General features: G+C 44.3%; 1 protein-coding gene across 3 annotated transcripts in view; it reads left to right on the top strand.

The window, feature by feature from the left end:
• The window catches only part of PLD3 (phospholipase D family member 3), a 38,310-nt gene extending 16,720 nt beyond the window's left edge, over positions 1-21,590 (top strand). For all 3 annotated transcript variants that reach the window (XM_033957440.1, XM_033957439.1, XM_033957438.1), the window contains exons 2-12: positions 1,020-1,113; positions 4,654-4,713; positions 7,042-7,196; positions 7,794-7,977; positions 9,943-10,063; positions 10,586-10,713; positions 12,431-12,631; positions 17,495-17,634; positions 17,812-17,977; positions 19,665-19,764; positions 20,889-21,590. In XM_033957440.1, the coding sequence (XP_033813331.1) occupies positions 1,087-1,113; positions 4,654-4,713; positions 7,042-7,196; positions 7,794-7,977; positions 9,943-10,063; positions 10,586-10,713; positions 12,431-12,631; positions 17,495-17,634; positions 17,812-17,977; positions 19,665-19,764; positions 20,889-21,088 (1,482 nt within the window). In that variant the 5' untranslated portion in view covers positions 1,020-1,086 and the 3' untranslated portion in view covers positions 21,089-21,590. The remainder of the gene's footprint in view (positions 1-1,019; positions 1,114-4,653; positions 4,714-7,041; positions 7,197-7,793; positions 7,978-9,942; positions 10,064-10,585; positions 10,714-12,430; positions 12,632-17,494; positions 17,635-17,811; positions 17,978-19,664; positions 19,765-20,888) is intronic.
• Positions 21,591-23,299: the final 1,709 nt, after the last annotated feature.

Genomic DNA, 23,299 nt, shown 5'->3' with positions numbered 1-23,299 from the left:
AGCCAGTTGGCAGATCCTATGGGGAGTTTCTGTAAGTATACACATTACTGAAGGCCTTTCTTGGGGTACTTGCTACATACAACAGGTTAGTACTGTGTTGTTCCTCAATGTTTTTTCTGAGTTGCCTTTGTGCCTGTTTCTCATTTGTTAATATTTTACAGAAAAAGTCAGTTCATGATTTACTTGTGTTGATAGGGATTCTCTCCCCATACCACCTTGTCCTGGATTTTCAGGTATGTGCTTGGTTTTGGGACTGAACTAAGGTTGTTCAGAAAAGATGTAGATTTTTGCAACACCCAGACTGCGGGTTCAGATTGAACACCTAGTGTATGGAATATTCCAGGGACTAACAGAAATAAGATTATTGAAGGTATAAACCTAATCTTCCATTGGCCCGTACTACTCCCTCATTAGCTAACCATTTTCTCTGTCCTTCTGAACCCCCTTGTCCCCAAAGATCAGCATCAGCTCTCTCTGAGAATCCCCCTTCCCCATCCTTCCTGGTGGCCACAGCAACTCATTTTGCTGCCTACACCAGCCCCCACAGGCTTTGCTCTCTTGCATCCTGCCAGCGAGGAAACAGGAAGTGATGTCAGTTGAGGTTAGGATGCAGCAGAGCAAAGCTGGCAAAGGCAACAAAAAATGAGTCATTGTGGACACCAGGATGCCTCTGAGGTATATTGGGAGGGGTTGGGGGGAGGAATTAAGAGAGAGGGGAAAAGTGCCAGGCTGCGAGAGGAGAGGAAGAAAGGGGAAAGGGGAATGAGGCACCACAGCTGGATGGGCCCATGTCCACTTAGGCTCATCTGTAGCCATGCTACTGGTTTGGATGAGTAGAGACTGAATAACGACTAGGGCATGGTGGCTTGGTATTTTCCAGTGTAAATTACCTGTTTGGTAGTGATACTGCCCTGTGTACATGAAATATTAAGCTGATAGTGTCTACTTCTAGCTCATTAAGATCAAAACCCTTACGTCAGAATACTCAAATCAGATAATATCACACATTTGTCTTTCAGATATCAAATTACCCTCGGATAACCATCACCTCTTGATGTAACCTGGATTTTTTTGGGGGGTGAAACCATGAAATCCCAAGCTCTGTACACGCAGGTAATGCTTACAAATAGCTATTTTTATTAAAGAAGTATAGTTACCAGTCTTGAAGTATAGTTATAGTCTTGAAGGAATTGAAGATTGAAATTGGAGAGTTATTGCAAAAACTTGCAAACCTGTCAATCAGAACTGGTCAGATACCAGACGACTGGAGGAAAGCGAACGTCACGCCAATTTTCAAAAAAGGATCGAGAGGAGAACCGGGCAACTATAGACCTGTGAGTCTTACGTCTGTCCCCGGCAAGATGATTGAATCACTGATCAAGGATAGCATAGTTCAGCACTTGGACACACACGACTTGATGAAACCCAGTCAACATGGATTCAGGAAAGGGAAATTGTGTCTGACGAATTTACTCCAATTCTTTGAGACCGTGAACAAGCAAATTGATAGTGGAAAGCCAGTGGACATAATATACTTGGACTTCCAGAAAGCATTTGACAAAGTTCCACACGAAAGACTTCTCAGGAAGCTACAAAGCCATGGCATAGAGGGAGATATACAAAGATGGATAGGCAAATGGCTGGAAAACCGAAAGCAGAGAGTGGGCATAAATGGGAAGTTCTCCGACTGGGAGAGAGTGACTAGTGGTGTGCCCCAGGGCTCGGTACTTTTTAATATTTATATCAATGACCTGGAAAACGGAACATCCAGTGAGATCATCAAGTTTGCAGACGACACAAAACTCTGCCGGGCAATCAGATCGCAGGAGGACAGTGAGGAACTCCAGAGCGATTTGTGTCGGTTAGAAAAATGGGCGGAGAAATGGCAGATGAAGTTCAACGTGGAGAAATGCAAGGTAATGCATTTAGGCAGTAAAAATAAGGAATACGAGTACAGAATGTCAGGTGCAACTCTGGGGAAAAGTGAACAAGAAAGGGATCTGGGTGTACTGATAGATAGGACCCTGAAGCCGTCGGCACAATGCGCGGCAGCGGCAAATAAGGCAAATAGAATGTTGGGCATGATAAAGAAAGGAATCTCGAGTAGATCGGAGAAAGTTATAATGCCGCTTTATAGGGCAATGGTCAGACCCCACTTGGAATACTGCGTCCAACATTGGTCTCCCTACCTAAAGAAGGATATAAAACTGCTGGAGAGGGTGCAGAGACGAGCAACTAAACTAGTGAAGGGTATGGAGAAACTGGAATATGAGGATCGACTTAAAACACTGGGATTGTTCTCCCTTGAGAAAAGGAGACTGCGTGGGGATATGATCGAGACCTTCAAAATACTGAAAGGAATTGACAAAATAGAGCAGAGAAGATTATTTACAATGTCCAATTTGACACGGACAAGAGGACATGAAATGAAGCTAAGGGGGGGGCAAGTTCAGGACTAATGTCAGGAAGTTCTGCTTCACACAGAGAGTGGTTGACATCTGGAATACTCTCCCAGGGGAGATTATTGCGGAATCGACAGTCCTAGGCTTCAAAAGCAAACTAGATGCATATCTCCTTGAGAGAGGCATATAAAGATATGGTTGGCTATAAAATAAGCCAGGTGAATACCTAGCAGGGCCTCCGCGTGTGCGGATCGCCGGACTTGATGGACCGAAGGTCTGATCCGGAGATGGCGCTTCTTATGTTCTTATGTTCTTATGTTACCATGTTAGTCTACTTTAAAGGTTAATAAATAAAAGAATATAAGGGACACATTTTTTTGTTGTATTAATGTGGTCATTCTGTCCGGACCTGAGCAAAGGGAGTTAAAACCCCCAAAGCTGAAAAAAGTGTATTTCTTTAATGCAGTAAAAAGGCATCACTTTATATAATTTTTTTTTCACTTTTGTTTTGCTTTTATTTAGTGACTGATAGTTATACAGTCATCTCTTTGTATTTAGAAATGTGGCTGGGGTCAGTGATGGAATCCAGGAGCCATTTAGTACTAATCCATGGGTCCTGCTCGTCTATGGACTCGCGCTGTGATCTTTGGCATTTCCTTTCAAGCCCACAGCTACAAAATCTCGTGTGCCACCTGTGTAGATTTTTGTAGGGGCCACACATAAGCATAATTTAGAGTGGGCATGAGGGCAGCATCCCAAATACTGTCCCTGAGATATCCTTTCTATATGTCCATTTTAGATTGTAAGCTCTTCTAAGCAGGGACTGTGTATTGGATGTTAAATGTACAGTGCTGTATATGCCTTTCAGTGCTATAGAAATGATAAATAGTAGTAGTAATCGGTGCTAATGCTGAGTTGGTCCTATCCCTCTGCTCCTAGTGTCTGTCTTACTATTTGCCCCCTTCTCAACTAAAAAGATAAACTATACTGCTGTGCCAGTCTCACTTTTTAGCCTTACGTGGCATCATGCCTAGAGGGGGGCAATCAGATTTCTGGAGCAGTGCTCCCCAGTCCTTGGGGCACACCCATCCAGTCTGGTTTTCAGGATATCCACAGTGAATATGCATGAGAGAGATTTGCATGTACTACTTCCTTGATATGCAAATCTATCTCATGCATATTCATTGTGGATATCCTAAAAACCAGACTAGATTGAGAACCACTGAATTAGAGAACTTGTTTGTTTAATTATTTATTTAAATTGTGATTGTTAATAAAACATACATAATAAAATTGTACGTAAAATCAGAACAGACAATAGGCAAGGCAGTGAGTTATCAGCGACCAAGATGGTCTGTGGAATCGTAAACACGCACTGGCTCTTAGAAACGATGTGGAGATCGATGCTATACCTAACATAGAAACAGAACCAAAAACTCCCACCAGAAATGTTTAGAACTACCAAACACACTAGCTGCTAGAACAGGGCTGCTTTCATTGCAAAACGAAAGAAAAAGCCTCAGTTATAAAGGTGGGGGTAACCCTCACCACCATCCATCCATCATAGGCAGAAAAAACTTTTGTTGCTATAAGCAGGCACCCTCTGCAAAATATACTTATGTTTGGTTTCAAAACAAGAGGAACAATGCATTTCTAATCCTCGTGGGACACAGAGGATTTGCACATTGAACTGTTATGGTGCTATTTGCACGAGGATGGTCCTGAGGATGTAGCGTCTAGGCTATGAAACAATCATAGGCTGGCTTGGGACAGATAATTTCATGTGCGTGGATTAGAAACGCATTGTTCCTCTTGTTTGAAACTAAACATAAATATATTTTGTAGGAGGTGCCTACTTATAGTAACGAAAGATTTTTCTGCCTATGATAGATGGATGGATGGTGGTGAGGGTTACCCCCACCTATATAACTGAGGCTTTTTCTTTTGTTTTGCTATGAAAGCAACACTGATCTAGCAGCTAGTGTGTTTGGTAGTTCTAAACATTTCTGGTGGGAGTTTTTGGATCTTTGTATGGTATTATTAGCCCTCAGCCTCTTTTTTTCAATACCTAACATAGATACATACATGGGAATGATAGGATTGTTTCCGCATATAAGTATGCAGCTGACGATGGCATATTCGCTTCTCATATGAGGCTCATGGTCTACTGCTGTTCATGGAATTTAAGGCCATCCTCCTCCTCTGAACTTGTCTCAGATGTGGTTTGTTTTCTCCTCTCTCCACTTCATAGCTTAAAGAACCAGAGGAACAAATTCTGTGGTTTGCCCAGCACCATGTGTCTGCCCAGAAGGTGAGTGACATCACAGGAGGGAAGGGAGCTAATGTCAATTCTTTAGTAACATAGGGCCAAGAGGGGAGGTGCACAGTAGAGGCAGAGGAAATAAAGAGGGATATGCTGCTGTTGTTTAACACAGAGATATATAAATATATTTGGACTTTTCCTCCAGGAAACTGTCCAAACATCAAATATACAGGATATACTGTATATTTGATGTTCTTCCACAATAGGATATATCAGCACTTGTGGGAGAAGGGAGGGAACATGAAACAGTATTTCTCATACAGAATAGATTGGGGCTACCACATTCATGCCCAGTGTGGCAGCTCACATGGAGCTGGCCTTAAGAAAGGTTTGGACAGTTTCCTGGAGGAAAAGTCCATAGTCTGTTATTGAGAAAGATATGGGGGAAGCCACTGCTTGATCTGGATCGGAAGCTATTCTTTGGGTTTTTGCCAGGTACTGGTGACCTGGATTGTCCACCGTGAGGACGGGCTACTGGGCTTGATGGACCATTGGTCTGACCCAGTAAGACTATTCTTATGTTCTTATTAGGAACCAAGTGAAAATGAGAAGTTACAGTCCACCCTTCCCCAAAAAGCTTAGAATGCATTATAAATTTATTTATTTATTTATCTCACTAGTCTTTAAGCCCGTTACATTAACGGGTGCTAGAATAGATCTGTCTGTCTGTCTGTGTTTCTTTATCTCTCTCTCCTTGGCCACTGTCTGTATCCTTCTGTCTCCCCCCCCCCCCGAGCAAAGCTGTCTGTCCCCAGGACACACCTCCCCCCAAAGCAGCCCCCTTTCCCTCTCCCTAACTGTCTCTCCATGGTCCTCTTCTGTCGTCCCCCCCAGAGCAAAGCTGTCTGTCCCCAGCACACCTCCCCCCAAAGCAGCCCCCTTTTCTTCCCCCTATCTCTCCATGGCCCCTTCTGTCTCCCCCCAGCACACCCCTCCCCCCAAAGCAGCCCCCTTTTCCTCTCCCTATCTCTCCATGGCCCCTTCTGTCTCCCCCCAGCACACCCCTCCCCCCCAAAGCAGCCCCCTTTCCCTCTCCCTGTCTCTCCATGGCCCCTTCTGTCTTCCCCCTGCCCCCCCCCGAGCACAGCTGTATGTCCCAAGCACACCCCTCCCCCCCTTCGAGCACACCTGTCTGTCCCAAGCACACCCCTCCCCCCAAAACAGCCCCCTTTCCCTTTCCCCCTGGCCCCCCCCCCTGTATTGGCCCCATTCTTACCCTCCCTCCATCCCGGCATCTTCTGGCCTGTTCCTCTTCAAAGCAGCCTGCGATCGTGGTGGACAGCTTTAGCGAACCTAGCAGGCCGCTCTCCAACTCCGTAGCACGTTCCCTCTGACGCGATCCCGTGCGTCAGAGGGAGCGTGCTACTGAGGTTGGAGAGCGGCCTGCGAGGTTCTTTAAAGCCGGCCCCGATCGTAGGCTGCTCTGAAGAAGAGGATCAGCGGCGGCGGCAGCAGCGGCGAGTGAGGGCGGGAGGTGACACAGCGAGGACACGGGCAGGCGGCGAGTGAGAGGCAGGGGCGAGTGAGGGCAGACGGTGACACAGCGAGGACAGGTTCTCCTGCTTAATGGCGGTGGGCGGGGCTGCAGAAAGACGTGTGAGTGTGGCAGCAGCGGCAACCCCGACTCCTTCTTCTGCACAGAGGTGGAGAGCGGCTTGCGAGGTTTGCTACAGCGGCTGGCGAACCTCAGCAGGCCGCTTTGAAGAGGAGCGGGAGGGAGGAGTCGCTGGTGTCTTCTGCACAGTCACACGCAGGCGCCGTGAGGACTGGCACAGAAGCACACCTCACGCCACCAGGAATCACGATTTTTGAAAAGTGCATGCGCACTTAGCCTTTTATTATTATTGATGATGAGTTTAAAACACCCAAATCAACACATTTTTATTGTACCCATTTTTTGTTTTATATATTACCATTTTAATAATTGTCATATGCTTTTCTTTGTAAGCCGCTGAGAAATTGTTTGGTGGTATATATTTAATATATATGTATTTTTTTTAAATGAAGTATCCTATTCTGTAAGTACAGCAGTGCATGTGGAGAGGAGAGGAAAAGAAAGACCTTGGGGGAGCAGGGCTATTAAGTTGTTACTAGTATTGTAATGTTAATATCACTTGAGATGATGCGACTCTGGCTGTCACTTGCCTCCATCTCCATGTCTTGTATTTTACCAAGGGAACAGATGTTATCAGATTTGAAGGATGTCTGGGAACGGATGGGTCTTCTTATGTTCTGGGCCCATTCTTCCCACATTAATAATTTACTGTTCATCTCACTGTTGCTTGTCTCTCTCTTCTCCCCCTATCCCCCATCCAGTATTACCGCTGTGCACTCCTCATCGCTGTACTGGTCACCGGCCTTTTCTGTGCTATGCTCGTCCAGCTCCTGATTTTCCCCTTTCTCTATGTGAACCCTACGGCAAATCCAGAAATTGCCCCATATCCGGATAACAGATGTGATGATCCCTGCAGGTGCGTATATAGAAGTTCTAGGAGGTGCTGAACTTGCTGTCCTGTCCAGATTTTATTCCCATTGCGTGCATGGACTTCCTGCATCGCTCCAGGAAATTAGAACCCGCACTACAACAAATTATTTATGACACTATATGCTCTTCCATATTCTCAGTCGCAGCCCCACAATTATGGAATTCCATCCCCTCATCTCTGTGAAGAAAAGTACATGGCTAAATTTAAATTGAACCTGAAGACCACCTTATTCAGGGATACATTTGATTTATGAGCTTCTTTCCTTATCCATACCTTCTACTCAAACAGACTTCTCCTCTTCCCTAGTGTATTAACCTTAAATGTTTCTCTTTCCTATTCAAAATTGTGGTTCTCCCCTCTAACCCCTTGTAATCAAATATAATTAACATAAATAATGTTATGTCTGTCAGTCCGAACTGTAAGTGTTTAATATTTGTTTTCATATTTTATAATTTTACTATTGTACACCGCCTAGAAGTTACTATAGGCAATATAACACATTTTAATAAAAGTCGAAACTTGAAAACATGAGTGCTCTGCAGAAGAGAGCCACCCTAATAGAAGAGACGCATTTTTTCCTAGGTGGGTGCTGGTTGAGAGCATTCCTGAGGGTGTGGTTTATAACGAGAACAGCACCAGTAACCCCTCCATCTTCCAGGCATGGCTGAACCTCATCAGAAACGCCAGCAGCAGCATGGACATCGCCTCTTTTTACTGGACCTTGACCAATGAGGATACAAGAACATCTGAGCCCACTGCCTCTCAGGTAATTTCTTTTACCAGCCCTTTAAAACACTGAATTGTTGGGTGGGGGTGTGGGGGGAACTGTTCTACTAGAGGGCATAATCTGAGGTTACAGGGAGGAAGACTTGGGAGCAATGTTAGGAAATTCTTCTTCACGGAGAGGGTGGTAAATGCCTGGAATGCCCTCCCGAGGGAAGTGGTGGAGAGGAAAATGGTGATGGAATTCAAAAAAGCATGGGATAAAAATAGAGGATCTCTAATTAGAAAAGAAGGATGTAAATTAAAGAACTAAGGCCAGTATTGGACATACCTGCACGGTCTGAGTTCCATATATGGTGATTCAGTGTAGGATGGGCTGGGGTGGGCATCAATGTGAGCTCCACTAATATGGAACATGAGGATGTTACCGGCCAGACTTTACAAACAACGGGATGGTTGGATAGGCTGGAGTAAGACTGGATGGCAATTTCAGCATTTGGAACCTAGGACAATACCAGACTTTACAGTCTACGGCCCAGAAATATCAAAGAAATCTAATCATGTATTTTTTAACGGGTATAACTTTATGGGCAGATTGGATGGACTGTTCAGGTCTTTATCTTCTGTCACTTACTATGTTACTATGTATGTTACCATGTGGGGACCCATGTTTTATTCCTGAGCGTGGCCTCTATTTCTCAGCCTGGGGACTGATTTGAAAGAGAGACATCTCTGTTGTCACATGCTGCTGATACCCATTGCCACAAAAATAACCCCAGCTTAAGCACAAAAATACTTCAGAAAAGATCCACAGCAGTTGCTTAAAGGGACACAGGTTGTGGGCAGAAGAAACTCGCAAAATATATATCATTCAATATATTCTTAATTTGAATACAGAGTCTTCGATGTGAGGTCATAAGCTCCAAGGAGCAGATGCAAGAGCACCCTCTCTACTGCTTAAAGCCAAAATCAGAAACCCCCAAGGTTCCTGCCTCACACCATCATATGTGTGCTCGTATAGTGATCTTAAATGTGCAATAAGTGAATCAATTTAAATATTCACCTGAGAGCCGACAGAGATGAAACAACCGGCAATATTAATTGTTCAACAGGCAGTAAATAAACCTCTTAGCTGGAAGCACTGGAACTGCTGCCCAATTGGTTAGTCGGTCACATATTTCATTCTCAGTACGGGTACCACGTTCCGTAGGCTATGAGCTGTAGATGATAAATGTCCGTGAAAATGTCCAACCAAGCCCGGTTTCAAGCTGAGAAGCTTGGCACCTGTATGCTAGATTTTGGAGGAACCTGAAGTCTGTGAACTGTTATTGTGATATATAAAGAGAGAGGGAATACAATGAGGAGGAGGGAGCCCTTAGGGAATTTTAAATAGAGATCCCCATTTTTTTTGTAGCCTAGTGAAGGATGATTCTGATTGAGGAGGAAGAGAAATGTATTCCCCCTAATTCTGTGTAGAGCACCACTTAGGCACTGTTCTGTAAGTGCTTTAGTGGGTAACTGCAAAGGGGGGATGGGCAGGGTATGGGCAGATTGCATACTTGGGCACCTCATTTATAGAATATTGTAAGTAGCGCACCTAGGTGCCAACATTTAGGCATTAATAATTACACCTGCCTTTTACATGGTGTAAGTGTTGGTGCATAAAGTTAGTCACCTAAATACCAGCTTAGACTCTATTCCATAACAAAATCTGGGTGCCTAGATGCTGTCACAGAACACTATCTTAGCATACAGAGTTTGGGCATCTAATTTTTAACACCCTTTATAGAATTGCTCCCAGTGTGATTTCCCTGTCACCCCACCACCACCCCAGTCCCTGAGATTCTGCCTCCAGAAACTGTCATTGTAGTTAAGTGTGTGGCCATCAGGTTCTATCTCTAAATCTATCTGTCTTGTTCTGAAGAAGGAGAAACAGAAAAAAAAATGCAAGAGTTTCTTGTTTAAAGTTCCTTATTCTTTCTATCCAATATTTTCTTCCATTAACTAGGGGAAAGAGATTCTACAGGAGCTGCTAAAGCTGCCCCAGCGTGGAGTCATGCTAAGGATTGTGGTCAACCCTCCTAGCTCTCCAGGGCAGAAGAATGACCTCCAGGCATTGATACAGAGTGGTGAGATCATTATCTTGTAGGTGTATTTGGGTTGACTGGATGATGGCTCTAGGTTCAATTCCTTGGGTGGGCTGAGGCTGGGGTCCTGTAAAGGATGATAAGAAGGAATTTGGTTATCACATAGCAGCAAAACTTATGAATGGGATTCATGGTGCACATCTACTGGTTTCTCGAAGATTCATGGTTTATGATCTCTTGCTAAGGATAGATTATTGAGGCCTAATCAGATGTAAAAGCCCATGATAGCCGTCAGTGAAATCATGGCACCTCAGCTTTTGACACCCTTCCCCTTCTATTAAGAGTGAATGTGTTGAAGGCACAGAGATGGTTGCCTCAGGTGAAATGAAAAATTTGCTGGCTAGATTTGCCCTTCAGGGTTTCCTCTTTTTTTTTTCTCAGAGTGTGTGTGGGTGTGTTTTTTTTGGTTTTTTTATTTCAGCAAAAATATAGATGATAGTTTTATTTGAAGTTTTCCCTTGCATACACACTTTCTAAAAGTTTTGTCCACTTCTTTCCCCCTAGGGGCTCTGATCCGTGAGGTGGATTTACCAAAGCTAACTGGTGGCGTACTCCACACCAAGTTTCTTGTGGTGGATGGGAAGCATATGTTCATTGGAAGCGCAAACATGGACTGGCGATCCCTAACCCAGGTTAGAGGAGCTTAGGCCTTTCATTCTGAGGGTTTAAATGACTGATACAGAGAGAGGAAGAGGTTACAGCCAATCCTCTAATGTAGGGATAGCCAAAATCGGTCCTCCTGAGGCTGCAGGTGGGTGTCTATTTTTCTAGTTCATATTTGAGTTGTTCTGAAAGCCAAAGCTATTGGTGGCCCTGATGATCAAAGTTGGCTGTCCGAGGTTTTCCAAAACTTTGTGCCAACTACAAATAATTGAGTTTTGAAGTGCTTGGGTTTTCAACATCTCATTCTGTGGCTCTCCCAGAAACACACATTTCACGTGTAGGAGAAACTGCTAGATCTACTGTATTTGGATTTTAGCAAAGCCTTTGGCACTATTTCATACAGGTGAATTATACATAAAACGAGGACCGGATTTTGTAAATGGCACCTAAATCAGCAGACGCCTAGAAAGAAGGCACTGGCCATGTGTCGATCGCGCTTGGGCACCATTTCCAGAAATGCGCCAAACATTGCCTGCCAACCTTGGGCGTTGGTAACGTAGGCCAGGGTTTTGCTGGCCTACATTGCGGGCGCCTTAAGTTCTTTAGAGAATGGCACCTAGCGGTGCCTATGTTTGCCTCTACCCCCAAACACGCCTATTTAGGCATTAGGTACCACTAGACGCCATGCAATAGGCGCCTATCTTTTATAGAATCTGGTAGGCACCTATTGGCCAATTAAAATTTTTTTTTCAATTATGATCTTGTTAAAACTCATAATTGAATCTATTAAGGTGGTCTGGGTAATTAAGGTAGGTGCCTAAATTTAGGCTTCTCTTATAGAATCCGGCCCTGAGTGCCCTTGGTTTGGGTCCTGAAGTGACTGACTTAGTTTGAAACTAGTTAGGGCGCCAGACGTAGTGCCATTGACGGGAAACTGCAGACACAATAGCAGTTCAAAAAGAAATAATATGAGGGCAAGCCCAAAACATTTGTCCAAAGGAAGCAGCAGGGCAAATGTCCGTTTGACAAAAAGTGGCCAAAAAAGCCCTGTGTGGTGAGATGTACATACGAAAGAGAAATTTATAATTCAGTTCATAAAGAAGGGCGTTCATAAATACCACTCTCCTTGAGCCAAGGCACTAGCGAAATTTGTCACAGGTGAGGGTAGGCACTATGTCCCTTTTCCATTTTTCAACATACAGTTCTCAGTGTATATCAGGTAATTTATCCAGCAAATATTTATGGCAACATTTCAGTGGCACTAACAATTGTGCATCTAGCCAATAAGTGTTGGTGAGTTAGTCCTGCATATCTTTCTTCAAGGAACTCTCTGGAAGGGGCAACATTACTCTTTAACCACATTACCTTGTGCACTAAAGTAGTGTTCTCATTTCTCTCAAAGTTCCTTCCTATGCGCTGAAAACTAAAATTCACAGTTTTATAATCGGGCCATGGTCCATCGTACAGAATTGAAAAAAATCTCAATCCATTAATTCTTTAACTCTGATGTATTGCTTCCACTAGGAATCGCGCCCTATACTAACTGTATAAACTCAAAATCAGTTGTGCGTGTGTTATTGATGAGGCCTAAACAGCCAATTGGAATGTGTGTGTGAAGAATTTTGTGTTAAAAAAATGTTTGCTTTTGAAAAACTGGATGCTTGCAGACCTCTTAACTTTTTCTCTCTCTCTCCCACTTCAACTCGCAACAACAGTAAATCTTGTTTTTCTATGGTGGGTTCACAGGTGAAGGAGCTAGGAGCCACCGTCTACAACTGTAGCTGTCTGGTAAAGGATCTGCAGAAAATCTTCAAAGCCTATTGGACGCTAGGGATGTCCAATGCTTCCATTCCGTCCCCATGGCCAGAGGAATACGCAACATCTTACAACAAGGACACACCCCTGGCAGTGACATTGAATGGCACATCCTCCCAAATCTATCTCTCTGTGAGTCAAGGCTGCTGGCCAACTCAGAAAGGGTTTAAAATACTGGAATTTATGAAAACAAAATTAAAACCTTTTGTTCTTCAGAGTCCTGGAGGAACAGAAAGATAGTCATTCCTCTTGAGGTTACACACAGCAAGACAGTGACACAACTGGGGATTCAAAATAAGACCCAGAGAACAAGTGGCTCACCTTAACAAACCATCTCACTTGTGCAAGTGGTCCCATAAGTTACATGAACTTTCCCTTTGAAAATAACCCCACAGAAAGGAGCAATATAGAGATATAAAATATAGGACTCTATTGTGTGTGTATTTATACATACAGTAGAGTCCCAACTAATGGCTATCCAATGCTTTGGATTATCCAAGAGTGAGTAATCCTGGTTGCAGCCCCTTCTAGTCACCTGCCCAAAGGTTGGGGCACCATTACGTTCACAGCATCTCCCTATTACTCTTCCTCCCCCCCAAACAGTAGCAACTGTACCTCTTGGAATCCCCTTCCACCCTCCAAAGTGCCTCCTTCCCTACCCACCTGACCAGTAGCACTGCCCCCACTCCACCCTCTCCAGGTCAGGACAGATGCAATGCCCATTAAATTCTAACTTCCCCACACCTGTGCCTATGAATACTTTTACACAGTTTGGGTAAAGTTATGCACTTAGGGCTAAATTCTATTAATGACATCCTGATCGGGGTGGTTAGGAGGGATGCCCACTATGTTCAGGCGGGGCTGTGGGGTTCCGGCAGGAGGAACTGGGCATACCTCCTGCTGGCAATGTATGGGGGAGTGGGGGTGGGGTTCCGGCAGGAGGGACTGGGCATCTCTCCTGTTGGCAGTGTTCGGTAAGGGTGGGAGGGTTCCAGTAGGAGGGATTGAGCATACCTCCTGCCAGTGATGTACAGGGGAGGGGGGGTTTGTCAGGAGGAATTGGGCATCCTTCCTGCTGGTAGTTTTCACGGAAGTAGGGGGGACGAGTTGCCGCTAAATTTATCGCGGCAAGGAGATCCCTTGCTGCGATAAACTCAGCAGCAACCCAGTTCTCTAACCGGTGCCTGTGACATGGACGTCAGTTAACGAATTGGGTTCTTAGGCGCGATTCTCTATAGGATGCCCATGTGCAATTCTTAAAAGCCGCTTAGGCGGCTTCTGAGACTGGGCGTCCTATACAGAATCCGGACCTTAGGGCCAGATTCTGTAAACAGCATCTACAGTAAGTATCACTGGGTGCTCTGATTGCACGATCCAAATTGTGTTAATTAGCTTAAATGGCATTGTAATTGACCATGCCATTTAAGCTAATTGCTAAATTTTTTTTAAAAATGAAATAATTAAACCACCACTACCTTTTATGAAGCCGTATTAGGGTTTTTTATCGCCGGTTGTTACAGTAAAAGCTCAGGTGCTGGCTAGTGGTGAGGGGTGTGGCAAGATGGTGGCGGTGTGAGAACTGCTAGTGAGAAGCTGTGGTAGAACCAACGATAGCTGGCGCCTTCCATTGGAGTTATTTTCCTTTTTTTTAGTTCTTTCACTATGCCGCATTAAAAAAGGAAGGGGGTGATGAGGGCCATTTCTTCGCCGGCCCTATCTTCAACACCCATCCAGCAAACTGTCGACCGCTTCTTCGTGGTTTTGCCTTCGGTTGCTCAACATGCCGGAGGAAGTGGGAAGATGTGGGAGAACCTTTTCCCCTAACAGGACTTGAAACGTCTTTATCCCCTCCGGCTCCATCTAACCCTGCGTGTCCAGCCTCTGCCGGAGCTCAGTTGCAGGAGGACTACGATCCCCGAAGGGAATCTACGGGGCTTCGTGGCGAGGGCGCTGAGCCAGTAATGGCAGGGCAGCTGAAGATTTCAACAGCAACAGAGAATGGGAATTCATCACTCTCCCACGGAGGCGTCCTTGGGAGACATTTGGTCACTCCTTCAACGGTTGGAGACCTCGATGGGTAAAACAACTGAGGAGGTAACAAATATTAATACCAAGCTTGACAATCTTACTAAAACTGTTGACTCGATGAAAATGGATTTCTCCAGCCAAACCAAACAAATACAGGACTATTAAAGATAATTCCTTTAAACATAGAAAATTAGAACAAATTGAAAACTATAATCGGAAATTAAATCTTCGCATCTTGAATTTTCCATTTTCCCCTGGAACTTCACCTATAGATTTTCTAAAAAGATACTTAATTGAAAATTTAAAAATTTCCTCTGACAATATTCCTCCAGTAAACAAGATTTATTATCTTCCGAATAAAAAGATGCGTCAAAAAGAGATGGAGAAACAGACTGAAGGAGCGAACCGGATTGATTTTGGGAATGCGACTGCTCTTTTGGAACAAACTTTGAATTCAGATACTGAAAGAGCTACTCTTCTAATATCTTTTGTTTTTGAGCAAGACTATACTTTAAGAATTCTCAAAAATTATTTGGAGAACAACGGATTTGGATGTACCCAGTTGTTTCCAAAGTTACTCAAGAGTGAAGAAAAGATTTCCTTTCCTTGCGTAAAGAGACTCTTAAATTGGGGGCTACATTTCTCTCAGTTTATCCCTGCAAATGTTTGGTGAGGTATTAAGTATACTTTCTTTTCTCCAGACCAATGAGGGAGTTTCTGAAAGTCAAAAAGATCATTAAGGAATGGACTATTAGTCAGATAGTAACTGTTCATACTAAGAGCTCGTTTTTACTAAGGTGCACTAGCGTTTTTAACACACGCAGGGAATTACCGCGCGCTACGCTTCTAGAACTAATGCCAGCTCAATGCTGGCATTAAGGTCGAGTTCGCGGCAATGTAGCGCACGCTATTCCGCACATTAAAGCCCTAGCGCATCTTAGTAAAAGGGGCCCTAAGCCTTTTCCTTTGAATTTATTATTACTTTAAATTATCTCCATTATAAGGGATTCCCACAGCCCCTCATAATTGTGGTCTAAGAAAGGGATAAGCTACATCTCTATATTCTGACAAGTTTTTGTTTAATTGGTGAAAATTGTTTCCTTCCCTGTGTATGTCAGGTGCAACTCTGGGAAAACCCGAACAGGAAAAAGACCTGGGTGTACTAATTGCTAGGACCCTGAAACCGTCGGCGCAATGCGCGGCGGCGAAGAATGCATATAGAATGCTAGGCATGATAAAGAAGGGAATCACGAGTAGATCGGAGAAAGTAATAATGCCGCTTTATAGGGCAATGGTCAGACCACACTTGGAATACTGTGTCCAACATTGGTCTCCTGACCTAAAGAAGGATATAAAAGTGCTGGAGAGGGTGCAGAGAAGAGCAACGAAGTTAATAAAAGGTATGGAGAACTTGGAATACGAGGAACGACTTAAGAGACTGGGATTGTTCTCCCTTGAGAAAAGGAGACTGCGAGGGGATATGATCGAGACTTTCAAAATATTGAAAGGAATCGACAAAATAGAGCAGGAAAAATAGTTATTTACAATGTTCAATGTGACATGAACAAGAGGACATGGACTGAAGCTAAGGGGGGACAAGTCCAGGACAAACATCAGGAAGTTCTGCTTCACGCAATGAGTGGTGGACACCTGGAATGCTCTCCCAGAAGAGGTAATTGTGGAAACCACCATTCTAGGATTTAAGGGTAAGCTAGATGTACATCTCCTTATGAGTGGCATAGAGTGATATGGGGACTAAAACAATGCCAGGATACACCTGGCGGGGCCTCCATGTGTGTGGATCGCCGGACTTGATGGACCTAGGGTCTGATCTGGAGATGGCAATTCTTATGTTCTTAAATAAATAATAATTTTAAAAAGTTCATATGCTCATAGAATTCCTATGAGCATCGCAGCTTTACCACTGCGGCCAGCGATAAAAAAAAAAGAAACAACTCTTAACGCGGCTTCATAAAAAGGGGAGGTAAGAGTTCAAGTGGAATTCAGAGTGGCACCTAAATTGAGAAGCCTACCTGAACGTAGGTGTGGTCGACTCAGGCGTCGCACGGAACCTGTAAATTAGACCCAGTAAAACCTGGCCTAATGTACCGACGCCTAGCTTAACAGTGCCTAGCGATGCCTAAGTCCACTCGGGCATCGCTAGTTATGTTTCTACAAGCGGTGCCTAGCGGTTGGTTGACAGGCACCGTTTATAGAAGCTTCTTAACTTCTGTACGTACATATTTTTACCAGGATATAGTTCAAACAAGTTTTCAAAAATTTCAGCCCTTAAACCTTTTGGGTGTATAAATGGCTTTTAAAGTTACTGCCACGAATGATTGGCTTTGGGGGGGTGGGGACGGTCAGAGTGAGTTAGGGATGGAGCTGAATCCTGCCTGCACCTTTCAAGATATTTCTGGACGCCTGGTCTGGAGCTGTAACTACTGTAGTTCTTCCAAAATTTGGCCTCCACTAGAAAAGATGATAGAAATTGTTTGTGAGGTTTCACAATAATTTAAGAAAGCAATATTGGCCTGCTCCTGGACATCCTGCGTGAGAAATGTCACATGCTGCGTACTCTTTAAAATGTAAAAATACTCATATGCCACTTCTCATTTTTTAAACCACGAACTTTAGAAGGTGTGGTCAAATTAAGAGACCATAGAAGACATAAAGAATGGTCCAGGTTCAAAAAGCTTAATTTTTTATTTTTTTTTAAAGATTGTGTGTTATCTCTGGAACTTGGCTTTAAATATTGACGTTCTTTTTCTTTCTGTGGTTCGGTTTTAATAATTATGTTCACCTCTTAGGTCCTTAATTGGTAAAGGCAATAAATCAAGAAATAATAATTCTGTAGCCTGAAAAGTAACTAAAAGTGGGGCACAGGTTGTTAGCATGTGATTTAGTGAACTGAGCACTAAAAGGAGGCAAGTTTGACCCTCCCAAATTCTCTTTGCTGTCTTCCAGAGCGCCCCACCTGCTCTCTGTGCCCAGGGACGAACAGGGGACCTTCAGGCTATTCTCAGTATTATCAACGATGCCAGGACATTTGTCTATGTGGCTGTGATGGATTACTTCCCAACCATGGAGTACTCATACCCCAAGAAGTTTGTTTTGGTTTTCTTTCTTTCTTACTTTCTGCTCTGTCGTAATCACAGCAGCTGGCTGTGTGCCTCATTCCCCCCCCACCCCCTCCCCCTTTCCCGGGATCAGTTTTGTTTTCTGGAGCTTTGAAATCTAGTCACCACCTACTCTCTAAGACCCTGTCTCTCCTATGCTCTCAGGTTTTGGCCACAGATTGATGACTACCTGCGTAAGGCAGCCTATGAGAGGAAAGTGCACGTCCGGCTATTGATCAGTTGCTGGCACAACACTGATCCATCCATGTTTCCCTTCCTGCGGTCTCTGGCTGCCATGAGAGATAACAAGACTCATTATGACATTGATGTGGTAAGAGAGATCCCTAGTACCTGCGAGTGTTCCTATAGGTCCTGATTCTATAAAAGACGCCTAGGGAGAACGAGAGGGCACTCTCTAAAAGTTGAAAGGGGATAGATTCCGTACAAACATAAGGAAGTTCTTCTTCACCCAGAGAGTGGTGGAGAGCTGGAATGCTCTTCCAGAGTCTGTTGTAGGGGAAAACACCCTCCAGGGTTTCAAGACTAAGCTGGACAAGTTCTTGCTAAACAGGGACGTACGCAGGTGAGGCTGGACTCATTTTAGAGTACTGGTCTTTGACCCGGGAGCCGCCACGTGAGCAGACTGCTGGGCACAATAGACCACTGGTCTGACCCAGCAGTGGCAATTCTTATGTTTTTAATTTCTTGAATTGGTTCATTAAAAAATAAGAAAAAAATTAATTTGCCTAGGCGCCTAGATTAGTAGGCATCTACCACTTCGAGGTAGGAGACTGCACTGAGGTGCCTACTGTCACCTACAAGGAAAAGTAGGCATGGCTAGGGGCAGAGTTTGAGTGTGGAAAGATTTGGTCACACTCATTTAAACCAAGAAAACCCTGACTTAATATGGCAGTGTACCTAAGGATTCAGTGCCTTGTAGCACCTAAGAACGCTTGGATGCTGCAAGGTGTGATTCTATAAATGGTGTCTAGTGGTTAAGAACATAAAGAATAGCCTTACTGGGTCAGGCCAATGGTCCATCCAGCCCAGTATCCCGTCTTCACAGAGGCCATTCCTAGTCGCAAGTACCTGGCAAAAACCTAAATAGTAGCAGCATTCCACGCTACCGATCCAAGGCAAACAGTGGCTTCCCCTATGTCTGCTCAATAGCAGACTATGGGCTTTTCTTCTAGGAACTTGTCCAAACTTTTTTTAAAACCAGCTACATTAACTGCTCTCGTCACATTCTCTGGCAACATGTTCCAGAGCTTAACTATTCTCTGAGTGAAAAAAAACATTTCCTCCTATTAGTTTTAAAAGTATTACTCTGTCCCCTAGTCTTTGCAAATCTTGATGCAGTTGAGTGACAACTGCGCTCAACAGCACCTAGGAGTTAGGACCGTTTAGAGAATCAGGGCCATAGTGCTGCCCAGTGCTACAGTTATAAGTGAGGCTCCCACACTCCCCACAGTGCTCCATGGGCATGTGATGAAGCTACTGCTACTAAGTAGTAGATTTAAAACAAACCAAAGAAAATATTTTTTCATACAATGTTTAATTAAACTCTGGAATTCGTTGCCAGAGAATGTGGTGAAATCATTTAGCTTAGCGAGATTTAAAAAAGGCTTGGATAATTTCCTAAAAAAGAAGTCTATAGGCCGTTATTGAGGTGGCTTGGGGAAATCTACTGCTTATTTATAGGATATGCAGCGTAAAATCTGTTTTAGTACTTGGGATCTAGCTAGGAACTTGGGACCTGGGTTGGTCACTGTTGGAAACAGGATACTGGGCTTGATGGACCTTCAGTCTGCCCTCAATACTTCTCCAGTATTAAAAATCATACCTAGTGTTCTCACTCCTATGTGTGATGTGATGATTGCAAACAGCAGGTGAATGGTACCAAAGTGTGAGGCCCGTTAACCAGTGGTTACAATGCATATTGTAGAATTAAACCCTGAAAAAGCCTTATTTGTCCATCTGTGACCTGTTGGTTTTTGTTTTTTTTTCCTTCCTGTAAGAAACTCTTTGTAGTCCCTGCAACTGCAGCACAAGCTAGGATCCCATATGCCAGAGTTAACCACAACAAATATCTGGTGACAGAGAAGGTAGCATACATTGGTGAGTAGCCCCAGAATATAACTTGAGGGCAGGAGCTCTCCTGGGCTGGTATTTGGGTGGGTTTTCCATTTTCATGCCTATTTGGGGAGGCTTTCACATGAGGGATGTGAACTTCTACAGTGATGGTGTGTGAAGTGGGATCCCTGGCCTCGGACGTGTTAAAATGTCAGGGTATGTAGCACCACTGTGTCCTCTTCTGGTCACTGTGCACACCGGAATTTGTGCATCCTTTTTTAAAAATTGAATTCTGTGGAAAGTGAGTCAGGTTTTCTTATCTCTTCCAGCAAAACATGTGAGTTTTAATATCGTGATAACTCTTTTTCACTCTGGTTGAAGTGCCAGTACTCCATGACCTCTGAAAAAGTTGTAATTAATATTTCATTTTATGTTCATATGTCTCTGCTACCCTATTCCAAAAAAAGGGCTCAGGTTGTTTATGACATACTTAAGCCATCCAATAAAGCTCAACATCCAAAAACATGCTAGCATAGACCCGAGTCCCATTCCTATCCTCATTCCAACCCCAACTCCCACTCTGACAGGATCAAGAGAAAATTAAAAACCACCTTCATCTTTCTCCCCCAAAACCTTGGGGGAGGAGGTCACTTGTATAAAGTATATTCTGATATTTTCTTGGCGGTGCTACAGTCCAAGTTGGCTGCTCTCTGCTGAGAGCAACATTTCCTGTGCTCTATGTAGACCCATCTTGGCACAGAAAGGTCGTGTGTATGCCATGATTTTAGTCAGTGAAGAGGTGTTAACAAAACCTTGGATTCAGATATGGGTTTCAGAGAGCTCTGCTGAATTGTCTGAGTTCTACCTTAAGAGCCCAAGGGGCCAGGAGCCCAAGCTGGGATTGGAACCCGGGTTTTCTGCTTAGTAGAACAGAGAACAAAGTTGCTTCATTCTCCCCATACACACTGTCTTTTTGAGACTTATTTTCCCCATCATCCTTAAGGGTTCTGTGTGGGGGGGGGGGGGAGAGGGGAAGGCTTTTCACATATAATAATTTATAATAGCAATTTATTTACGAACTGTTTTTCAAGAAACTAAAAACACCAAGGCGGCATACAAAAGTATATAAGACATCTCGGCAGACTCCCAACTTCCATTTTTTTCTCTAGGTACCTCAAACTGGTGTGGGGACTACTTTGTCCGAACAGCAGGATCCGCTCTGATTGTGAATCAGACAGGTGCAGCAACAGACAGTAATGGCCAGCTGACAGTGCAGAAGCAGCTGCAGGATGTGTTTGACCGGGACTGGAACTCAGAATACAGCAGAGAGATCAGCAGTTTTAGCCAAAATAAGTGCAAGGAGCGATGATAGAATGACACATGCAATCATGCCTCGCCGTGAGAAACAAGAGTTATCAGAGTCCTTTGATAAGACAGCAGTAGCACATTGATGGCCAGCTCAAGGTTTCTGGGGTCTTTATGCTGTGCACAGAAATGCACTAACTCCACAGGATGTAATTTTGCCTTTTCCAAGGCTCCATCTGTGCACTGGGCCAGTTCTTTTTAGGTGAAGGAATATTTCCATACCACAAGGCATTTTTAAGATGAGCAGCTGTCACTTGGGGGCAGAACAGTAGCTAGCAGTGAGCTTTCCACGTCTCTTGGGTTATGCTGTTAAAGAATAGCTTAAAACATAAAAATAACGTAGGTGTTTTGGGCATAATGAAATTGATGGGAAGGAAAGTGTACCTTTTCTTAAAGTTTAAACATTTCTGCACCAGAAACATAAGTGCACATCTAGAAAGAATGCCATTACATGCAGATTTATATATTTTTTCTAGCTAAAAATAAAATTTGAGGTATGGAACCGAGCCTTGAAGAAGACTGAAATGTATGTATGTGTGTCTATCCAATATAAGAACATAAGCAATGCCTCCGCTGGGTCAGATCTGAGGTCCATCGTGCCCAGCAGTCCGCTCACGCAGCGGCCCAACAGGACTTGTGCAGTAATCCTCTGTCTATACCCCTCTATCCCCTTTTCCAGCAGGAAATTGTCCAATCCTTTCTTAAACCCCAGTACCATACTCTGCCCTATTATGTCCTCTGGAAGCGCATTCCAGATGTCCACCACACGTTGGGTAAAGAAGAATTTCCTAGCATTCTTTTTGAATCTGTCCCCTTTCAACTTTTCCGAATGTCCTCTTCTTTTATTATTTGAAAGTTTGAAGAATCTGTCCCTCTCTACTCTCTCTATGCCCTTCATGATCTTATAAGTCTCTATCATATCCCCTCTAAGTCTCCTCTTCTCCAGGGAAAAGAGACCCAGTTTCTCCAATCTCTCAGCGTATGAAAGGTTTTCCATCCCTTTTATCAGACGTGTCGCTCTCCTCTGAACCCTCTCGAGTAACGCCATATCCTTCTTAAGGTACAGCGACCAATATTGGATGCAGTACTCCAGATGCGGACGCACCATCGCCGATACAATGGCAGGATAACTTCTTTCGTTCTGGTTGTAATACCTTTCTTGATTATACCTAGCATTCTATTCACTCTCTTAGCGGCCGCTGCGCACTGTGCCGCCAGCTTCATTGTCATGTCCACCATTACCCCCAAGTCCCTTTCTTGGGTACTCTCATTCAATAACATGCCTCCCATCGTATAGTTGCACCTCGGGTTTCTGCTTCCCACATGTAATACTTTACATTTCTCAACGTTGAACTTCATCTTCCATCTTGTCGCCCATTCCCCTAGTTTGTTCAAGTCCCTTTGCAATTCTTCGCAGTCCTCTTTAGTCCGAGCTCCACTAAATAGTTTGGTGTTGTCCGCAAATTTTATTATCTCACACTTCGTCCCTCTTTCTAGATCATTTATGAATATATTAAATAGCAGCGGTCCAAGCACCGAGCACTGCGGAACACCACTCGTGACCCTCCTCGAGTCCGAATAGTGGCCCTTCATTCCTACCCTCTGTTTCCTACCCACCAACCAGTTTCTGATCCATCTATGTACGTCTCCTTCCATCTATACAGATAGATTCATAAATGTGTTTTTATGCCATATATATACCGTGTTTCCCTGAAAATAAGACCTACCCCGAAAATAAGCCTTAGCAGGATTTTGGGGTAGATCTTAATATAAGCCATACCCCCAAAATTAGCCCTAGTCCTGTGATTTGCCGGCAGTTTCCCTTCCCTCCCATCGTTTGTGCAGCAGAACCCTTGAGAGAGCACCCCCTCCCTCCCCCGAGCATCCGTACCCGCCACGCAGCCGAATCCTCATCCTTCCCTCCCTCCCATTGGAACCCAGCCGCGAGCCCTACTTATCTCCCTAAGCAGCGTTGGGCTGGCAACACTCTTAACAGGCTGCTTTGGCCTTGTCTGCCCGTGAACTCTGCCACGTTACTTATGACACAGCAGAGTTCACGGGCGGACAAGGCCAAAGCAGCCTGTTAGAGTGCTGCCGGCCCAACGCTGCTTAGGGAGGTAAGTAGGGCTTGCGGCCAGGTTCTAATGGGAGGGAGGGAAGGATGGGGATTTGGCTGCGTGGCAGGTGCTCAGAGGGGGGAGGGAGTGCTCGCTCA

This window comes from Geotrypetes seraphini, chromosome 8 (genome assembly GCF_902459505.1).
Source record: "Geotrypetes seraphini chromosome 8, aGeoSer1.1, whole genome shotgun sequence".
Lineage (NCBI taxonomy): Eukaryota > Metazoa > Chordata > Amphibia > Gymnophiona > Dermophiidae > Geotrypetes > Geotrypetes seraphini.
The sequence above is the reverse complement of the archived record's forward strand: the minus strand, read 5'-3'. Positions and strand labels throughout refer to the sequence as shown.